The 9,749-nt window shown below is 39.6% G+C and overlaps 2 protein-coding genes across 3 annotated transcripts in view; one reads left to right on the top strand and one right to left on the bottom strand.

The window, feature by feature from the left end:
• Positions 1-2,255, bottom strand: part of LOC101863281 (galactoside 2-alpha-L-fucosyltransferase 3) — a gene marked incomplete at its 5' end in the record, with an annotated part of 4,187 nt that extends 1,932 nt beyond the window's left edge. The window contains 2 exon segments of the mRNA XM_005102986.3: positions 1,451-1,743; positions 2,139-2,255. Coding sequence (XP_005103043.1) covers positions 1,451-1,743; positions 2,139-2,213 — 368 coding nt within the window.
• Positions 1-9,749, top strand: part of LOC101847273 — a 40,801-nt gene that overhangs the window by 16,264 nt on the left and 14,788 nt on the right. Inside the window, exon 8 of one of the 2 annotated variants that reach the window (XM_035970981.1) lies at positions 4,590-4,667. The exons of the other annotated variant lie outside the window; for it this stretch is intronic. Coding sequence (XP_035826874.1) covers positions 4,590-4,597 — 8 coding nt within the window. The 3' untranslated portion in view covers positions 4,598-4,667. Of the gene's footprint in view, positions 1-4,589; positions 4,668-9,749 lie in introns of those variants that run through there. 2 annotated transcript variants of the gene reach the window in all.

Below are 9,749 nucleotides of genomic sequence, written 5' to 3'. Positions count from 1 at the left end.
ATGGGAAAAATTAAATAAGAGAGAGAGAGAGAGAGAGAGAGAGAGAGAGAGAGGGAGGGAAGGGGTGAGGGGCGTGATAGGGAGAGAGGAAGGGGGAGACCGAATAGAAAGAATGGGTTTTTCGATAACACTCCCCCCCCCAAACACTACTCGGGAATGAAAGGGGGGTGAAAGAGGGAGAGAGGGAGGGGGAGACCATATAGAAAGACTGGGTTATTCGATAAAACCACCCTGCCCCCAGCCCCACTTGGGAGTCGACCTGATGTTCCGTGCGTGTGACAGCGGAACACCTAACTCATATACCACAGACGCTGGTCTCTCCCATGATGCCCCAAGGTCATAATATATAGAATATTAATTTTAAAAAGTGGGATTACACAATATGAGAAAAAATTTAACCCAGTTTTCGTATGATAATAAATGATAAATAGCAATCTATATGGTTCATATCTCTGCTAAGCAGCAAATTCGATCATATTAAAATCTATATTGTTACCCCAAGGAGACCCTACACCACTCAGAAACATTCTCTGCTGCTCGGGAAGCACACAACGCAAGCAACCAATTTAGCTCTCAAGCTATGAATTAAGCCAATCGCAAAGGTGAATTTCCAATATTATTTCCTCCGTATCGGAAAGGGACGATAAATTCGAATGTCCCGTCTTTTCGATAACCTTACCTATGTTGTAATGGACCTTAAGCTTATTCAATTTTGCATGTGTCCAGCAGCTTTGTGAATATCTATGCTAGAGATACAAGCTGATAGAAGAAAGTATCGCATCTTTATCAAAATCTCTTAAACCCCGGTTACAAGCAACGATAAACTGTACAAAAACCTGCACGATAGATTGGAACGTGCAAACAGACTACACAGCTCGATAAAACGGACATTTCTCGCATACAACGACAGCATGGTGAAATCAGCCGCTCTTCAAAAGAACTACATTTTTTAAAAGGGCATTTTTATGGGGGCCAACATCTTTTATGTCCATTTAGAAACACATTTCTGTTTGGATTTTACTGAAAACCATGGACCAAATGTACACAAAATGTAAATGTGCAGTTTCCAAGGACTCGCAAGCTTTAGAAGTTACCAAACTTTTGCGGCCATTTTCTCGCTAATATTTACCTCTCACACCAGGCGACCCCCACCTCCTTCAATCGCAAATATCGTGACTCTTATTCAAGGTAGGTGGGTATTCTTTTCGCCAAATGCAAGATACAAGAGCAAATTTTAAGATGATTCTAACAACTCCATGTGCTCAAAAAATGAAGAGCGCCTGATGTTACTGTTGTATGTTGTACTTTATTGTAAAGCGCTCAGAGCCTGTGTACTTTATTCAGGGTTGAGTGCTATATAAATGTCATTTATTATTATTATTATTATTATTATTATTCCCCCAAGTCGTGACACATTCATCGTTGCGTGTTACTGGAGCTTTGCGCTTACCCATCCAAACGGATTGAACTGTTCAGTGGTCTGGCTTTGTTGATGTTGAAAGCCTGCTGCAGCAAACTGGTCTTTGCCTGGAGGACAGGGATACGGCCTTGCTGACGAGCTAAGCCCAGCATGGCAGCGTACTCAAACATCTGGTTGCCAAGGCGACCTCTGAATGCAACGCTTAGAAACACAGGGTAACTGTGATAGGTCGGTTTAGAAGAATTTGTCGCCTGCCTGTTCGCTGCCGCTGAATGATTTGTGGCCCCGTCGATGTGAAGCTTCTCTAGGGGTGAGAATCTGACCTGAAGAAAGAGGCAACAGATAAGTTGAGTCGTTACTACTGTAATAAAAAAAAAAGTAATGAGAGCATTGTTTATAGTATTATAATCTATTCTCAGGAATAGTTTATATAGTGATAGTGCCATATTATTCTGCAATCGGTTATAAGGAATTTTAAAAACCCCAAACAGTTAGGTTATTACATAGTTAAAATCTTCAATTTTTCCTAAAAGACTACGCCAACTTTGTGAAGAGCAATGGAAGCTGCCTCAACAAACAACATAAGATCTATAGAATTGGAATCGACCTTGGGTCAACAGAATTGAAGTCTATTACGAACACACACACAATCGCGCACACACACACACAAATATATAAACAAACAATCGTACACATACATCCGAGAGCACAAAATGACCTGATAAAAAGCCAGGGGCACTGTAATGGCTATGAACAGAGCCAGCGCAATCGTCGATTTCTGGAAAAACTTCATAGCATTGCAACGGAAATCTCCGAACAGTGGACACGAGTGAAACTTTAGAAACCTTCACGGCTTCTCAGCTTCTCTGAAAATGACAACAAAAAGTGGAAGAATTTAGTCAATGATAGTACATAACAAGATGGGCCACTTCTCTCTTTGAGCCAATTAAAAAATTGTCCTCCAAATTTGGTGGCGCCCTCTTCACAAAAGCGCACTCTTTGCGAACAGAGTTACTCTACTTGAGTTTTTAAAAATCAAAGTGAAACTTACAAGTTTTGGGATAAATTTCGGAAGAACGCTTTTTTAAAATGGTTACGCTGACAAAAAACCTCTTCCGGAGGAAAGGTTTAATTTGACTTTAGAATGAAAGGCGAGAGGTCATTAAAATAAAAATTAAAACTAAAACTCCGCACTGAACGTACCCGAACTGCTGATGAACAGCAGTCGATCTGCGCACGCAAGGAGGTGCTATTCCTATTCTTTTTCTGGAAAAACGAAAGAGAGCTTCAAAACAAACTGCATCGCCATCTGAAGCAAAGAGCATACTTCCTGCGGACACTTTTTTGGCTGAGTGGCCCATCTTGTTATGTACTATCATTGATTTAGTAAAGTAGATTCTCCAACATTTGTGGGCATCGCAAATCAAAATCATCACAGTTCGATATTTTCTACTTCTGAAAGACACAACTAAGACCACATTGTGTCCTCCCCCCCCTCCACAAAAAACCCCCAAATAAAGTCCACCCCCCCCCCTGAAATACACACACAAACACACACACACACACACACACACACACACGCACACACACACACGCACACACACACACACACACGCACACACGCACACACGCACACACACACACACACACACACACTCTCACAATCTCAAACACACACGCACACACACACACACACACACACGCACACACACACACACACACACGCACACACACACACGCACACACACACACACTGGCACACACACACACGCACACAATATAACCTCAATATTGCGCCCTAAACTAGACAATCAATTCTACATTGAGGCTTGACTTTTACTTTAGCTTATAGAGCTATCAAAATTTCAAGGAGCATCTTATCCTCAGATATCTTTTTAAGGGGGGAATCAATGTCACCCATACTTTGCAAAATCAGTTTGTATCAATATTCCGTAACTTAATCCTATTTTTCCATAATAATTGAGCTAGATTAAGAAAACCGTTCCTTCCTAAATTTGTATAAAATACTACTATACTATAATCTCCTTCAAGCGGAAAATGAAATTGTTCACAGCACTTCCCGCTTCTCACACACATTTTGCATACGTATATGGCTTACGTCACAGCTCACCAAAGATACTTTTTAATGGCAAAACTAGTTTCAAGAAATTACTTTTATAGTAAACACGTTTGTACACGAAAGGTTCTCAAAACATGCATACAAACAAACATACTTTCACGATAAGAAAAAAATGACGGATTAGCTTTTAAAAACGATAGAAACCCAGCTGTAAACCTTTTATAATCTGAAGAAACCACCTACTGGGATTTTTCATTAGTGTTTATTAAGGAGCTTTCTAGAATAGAGCTGACATGTGTTTACAAAAAATATTGATATATTATGACAACGTGATACAGTCGAGGTGCAAAGGCTGGAGAGTTTGTGTTCTATAGTTGGGGAGATATTTGACACTAAGTTGCGCCAATAATTTTGTTGACAGCACATATAGACTTCAATTCTGTTGACCCAAGTTCGATTCCAATTCTATAGAGCCACATAATAATAATAATTGCCTGTATATAGCGCATATCCATGCTCAAGAGCATGCTCTGTGCGCTTTACAACCATTATTACCCCAGCAGACCCTCTGAGAACACTCCGAAACATTCTCGGGTTCCACGGAAGCATACAATGCAAGCTGCGGATTTCACGCGCTCAAACACTATCAAACTGACAAGATCGTTCTCTGTCTATGGCCGGGTACCCATTCCCACCTGGGTGAAGTGAGGAAAATGTGTGCAAAGTGCCTTTCCCAAGGACACAACGTCGGGCCCCTGAGGGGATTCGAACCCACGACCTTACGGTTGCGAGTCCGAGAGCATAACCACTAGGCCACCGACGCTACAAACGCTATTGTTCGATCATTTACAGTGCGGTCAAAAGTATGTGGCGCAACGTATTCTCAAATATCTCGTTTACGGGTAAATCATTGTCGTTGTCTTAGTTAATGATAGTATACACCCATTTAATCAGATCATTTGGGGTTATGCCTCTAAGATAAATTGATATCGTTTTGGGGGTTCGTGGTGTGACGCTTTATTTTAGAAAACCTGTTTTGTTCCTTAAAAAAAAACCTGTTGTTAAAATAATGTTTTGTTTTGATTTTAGTGAGCTGAAGTGACCCTTTGTCGAGGAAGCCCAGGTGGAGCTGAAGCTGAAAGTCATAGTATGCATTTTGAAGGTTCTGATAAAGAAAACAAAATTGAAACAATTCTAATAAAGTTTTCCTCCCTTTATAAAGTACCTTAAAACACGACGCGTCTTCTAGCGTAGTTGAACTACCAGAACGTGCGTCCTTATGAGGTAAGCAGAGCTTAGAAGAATTCACTGAAATACCTGTTCTCAGACAATATGTGATGCAGCGTAGTGGAATCAGGCTATCGTCAATTTTTGGGCATGTAGAGTTATTTGTATCATCTTAAAGCTTGTTCATTTGTCTTTATTTGGATGAAAAAAATATCCATTTACCTTGAATACAAGTCGAGATATTTGCGAAAGAAGGAGGTGGGGTCACCTGTTTTCTGAGGTAAAATTAGTGAGAAAATGGCCGCCAAAGATTAGTTATTTCCTTAGTCCGTGGTAACTGAAAATTTACATTTTTTGTGCCTTTAATCAACGTTTTCGAAAAATACAGACAGAAATGAGTTCTTTAATGAGCATGAAAGATGTTGAGCCCAAAAACAAAAATTTGATAGAAATTCACAAACCTGCGGAAAAATGCAAGTTTCTTCACTTTGATAATTTTGACGAGAGCCTGATTCCACCACGCTGCCTCACATATGTTACACGGCACTTCTTTGCTTATGTCACATTGCAGAAGCCAACATATTAAAGCAGAAAACGAAACAAAAACAACGACAAACAAACCTTGGCAATATGAAGTATAAATCAGTCGCTTATAAGGGCAAGTGGGCTAACCCAGATTTCGGGAGTTTTCCAGAAATCTTGACCTACACCAAAAGTGGGCAATGCCCTACCTATAGGAGAAGTTTAGTTTCATTGGTGCGTATATTTGCTTGGTTAATGACAAAAATCTCCATGTGTTTTAAAGAAACTGAACAAGGGGTCAAAATTTTACCTTCGATTTTCTCAAAACATCATTTTTCGAGATAGCCCCCATGTGCTTAAAAGCGACCAAATATTATATTGCAAAACTGACTTCTATCACTACAATATGCCTTCAGAAAACATCACTGGAATAGTCTCAACTTGAAACAATAACACATTATGCTCTCATAGTGCTGAAGTAAAGAAAAATATCCGCAGACAGCATCGTGGTGAAATCGAAGACACCGAGGTTTTCGATTGTTTTGGTATTGTTTTTGACTCAACACCTTGCGTGTCCATATAGAATAATATGTGAGGCAGCGTGGTGGAATCAGGCTCTCGTCAATTTTTGAGCATGTAGAGTTATTGTTATCATCGTAAAGCTGGTTCACTTGTGTTTATTAGGATGAAAATAATATCCATTTATCTTTAATACAAGTCGAGCTATTTCCGAATGAATGAGGTGGGGGTCACTTGTTTTCAGAGGTAAAATTAGTGAGAAAATGGCAGGCAAAGATTAGTTATTTCCTTAGCTTAAGAGTCCGTGGTAACTGAAAATTTACATTTTTTGTTTCTTTAATCAACGTTTTTCAGAAAAATCCACGCAGAAATGAGTTCTTTAATGGGCATGAAAGGTGTTGAGCAAAAAAAAAAAAAAAAAAAATTTGATGAAAATTCACTAACAGACAGAAAAAAGCAAGTTTCTTCACTTTGATTATTTTGAGGAGAGCCTGATTCCACTACGCTGCCTCACATATTCCTGTGTGGATTTTATTGAAAAACTTTTGATCAAGGACACACAAAATGTAAATGTGCAGTTTCCAGGGACAACATAGCAAGGACACTATGGCTCCGAAAGTCGATTTTCTCATTACGTCATATTACACGATTGCGTTGAAATAATTAAAAGATAGTTTTACAGGGACATGTATCTTACCGAGCGCTATCAAAATATGCTTTTAAAAAACCCAATGGTTTTCGGAAATTTGTAAAATTCACGGTTTTATCAGGCAATCGACAAAATTTCGCCTTACCTCTGACGCTAGACAGCTCCCACCTCCTCAAGTCGGAAATATCTCGACTTCTGTCAAAGATAGATGCGTAATTTTTCCATCTGATATAAAACAAATTAACAGGCTTTAGATTAAATAGATAACTGCACATGCCCCTCAATTGAAGAGAGCCTGACTCTACAATGTTGTGACGCAATAAATGAGCATCAAGAATTACAGCTATAATAAAGAAAACTGATTTGGTCAACTCAAGAACAGACTCTATGGAAAGAACACTCAGCTCTGTTGAAGAAACAAACTATCGGCTATATTAAGTACGAACGCTTGAAACCTAATTATTTACACGTTATCTGGGCTTTCCTTTTTTGTTCCTTACTTTGTTTTCGGTATATTTAATAGTTGAGCCCAGCTGTTCCTGGATCGATAACAACAACAACAACAACATATTCAATAGTTCATTGAGATTATCCTGCGTTTTGGGGCGACGTTTACGATGTACTCAACTTTGATTACAACGAAGAGCAAATATATTTTACATTGATTTGCACTCACTTGCACAATCGATGACCCCATCTGTTGCCTTACACAAAAAGGAAAGGCCCCAGAGTTTTGATAAGGGCAACTCAAGCATAATAAATCTTTTCATCTTGATTTAAAATTGCTCTTGAGTAACACTGTCTCGGCAACGTGTCTTTATAATGGGCATGGCGGTTTGATTTTGCGTTGGTTGTGCTATTTACCTTTGGGGTTTTTTTGTTTTGATTTTTCTTGTTTTTTGTTTTTTCTAGATTAAATTCTATTGCTCAAGTTATGTAACATCGAAAAGACCAGAAACGTTCATAACCACTCGAAGAAATTTCCATTCATACATACAGTGGAAACAGAGACATATCATATGATTGATATATATTTTTGTATTTAATTTCATAATTCATATTTTTGTATTCATAAATGATTTGATAAAAAAACACATATTATACATTTTGACAATGCAATACAACACAACACAATACAATACAACACAATACAATCCAGCACAATACAATACAACACAACACAATAAACCACAATACAATACAACACAATACAACACAACACAATACAATACAATACAACACAATACAACACAACACAACGCACCACAATACAACACAATACTCTACATTATGCTGTACTACAATACAACACAACACAATACAATACAATACAATACAACGCACCACAATACAATACAATACAGTGCAATAAATACAATACAATACAACGCAATTCACTGCAATACAATGTATTGCAATACAATACAATACATTACAATACAATACAATACTATACAAATAATACAATACGGCATAAAATGACAGAGTGTGATTATGGTTTGATCTAATGTGCAATCTCTGTACATTTTATCACACAGATTACCTCAAATTTTGAAGACGAAAATGTACATTGCACCACCCAGTCAAATACAGTTCACCACTCGACAACCTGACCCACGACTGTGTTTTTCATACTCTTCTGGACATAAAAAATCAAATTAATAAACAACGGCAAAATGTTAATAAACCATGAAAGATTTATGGCGTGTTCACCCATACAGGAGTAATTAAGCCGAGTAAGACAAAATATCCTAGTCCAGAAGTGATATTTCATGCTCGCTGTGTCAAATTATTACGCTGGAAGCTTGCCGAAATTTTCAAACATGCTGACAATTTTTGCCGAGCGAAAAGTGAGTCTCCGAGGCAATAACTCGCTCGGGGAAAACTCGGAGGGAAGACTCGAAGAGTGTCAGAAATATCACGGTGTGAAAAGTTGCATACGTTGCCGAGTGTCAGTGACACGCCGAGGAAATCTGAAGGGTAGCCGAGCTAAATTTCATAATATTCTGCCAGTTAAATTATTGCTCGCTGTGTAAAAATCTTACTCGGGAATTACTCAAGCGTGGCGTGCAAAAGTTGACATCTCGAGCATACGCCGTGACGCATAAACGCCCCTACCATATAAACGCTCAGTACACTGTCTCTGCAATTATATACAAATCGACCATCTTCTAACGTTATGATGTCTTCAGAAAGTGTTTGCCTTGTGGATGGTGGGGCCAGCTTTCTCCAGCAGTTCTTGGGATAGCTCTGGAGAAACTCTGAGGAAGCTCCTAAAGGATGCTACATCTTCAACTTGCGGTTCAGCAATCAGCTTCTCACACTGTCTTATGAGCTATGGTTTATCCAAATAGGCCCTCCTCCTCCTCCTCTTCTTCCTCCTCTTCTTCCTCCTCTTCTTCCTCCTCTTCTTCCTCCTCTTCTTCCTCCTCTTCTTCCTCCTCTTCTTCCTCCTCTTCTTCCTCCTCCTCCACTTGTTGAATCGGCCTCCTTCTTCCTCCTCTTCTTCCTCCTCTTCTTCCTCCTCTTCTTCCTCCTCTTCTTCCTCCTCTTCTCCTTCTCTTCTCCTACTCTTCTTCCTCCTCTTCTTCTCTGCTGGCACCAGTACAACAGCAAGGGCACCATATTATGTATACATGAAGTATACATCCGTCGTTTGTGTCATATGAAACATGTTTAAAGAATGAACACATTCACCCCCCCCCCTCTTTATATATTATAATATTGCACGCCGACTAACTCGGCGACGGGTCGGCAAGATTGTCAGCATAGTCGGCCAGTTTGTCGGCGTGTGAAATTTACTTGGCCGCTACGTTTCTGGGCTCTGCAAGCGCACTATAGTCGAAATTCTTATCCACATTGTTCGTTCATTTACTGTGCCGTCAAATGTATGTGGTGCAACGTATCCTCAAATATCTCGTTTACTGGTAAATCAGTGTAAATCAGTCTCTGCAAGATTCAAATTAATTGCTTCTCAAGATTCTCGGCGAGATGCTCGCCGTCCTAAACGATTGCCCTACGAGATGCTCGCCGTCCTAAGCTATTGCTTTACGAGATGTTTGCCGTCCTAAACTATTGCTCTACGAGATGCTCGCCGTCCTAAGCTATTGCTTTACGAGATGCTCGCCGTCCTAAACTATTGCTTTACGAGATGCTCGCCGTCCTAAACTATTGCTTTACGAGATGCTTGCCGTCCTAAACTATTGCTTTACGAGATGCTCGCCGTCCTAAACTATTGCTCTTCGAGATGCTCGCCGTCCTAAACTATTGCTCTTCGAGATGCTCGCCGTCCTAAACTATTGCTTTACGAGATGCTCGCCGTCCTAAACTAT

Source organism: Aplysia californica, unplaced genomic scaffold (genome assembly GCF_000002075.1).
Source record: "Aplysia californica isolate F4 #8 unplaced genomic scaffold, AplCal3.0 scaffold00353, whole genome shotgun sequence".
Classification (NCBI taxonomy): domain Eukaryota; kingdom Metazoa; phylum Mollusca; class Gastropoda; order Aplysiida; family Aplysiidae; genus Aplysia; species Aplysia californica.
Note: the sequence above shows the minus strand (reverse complement) of the source record. Positions and strands in the feature narration are given on the sequence as shown.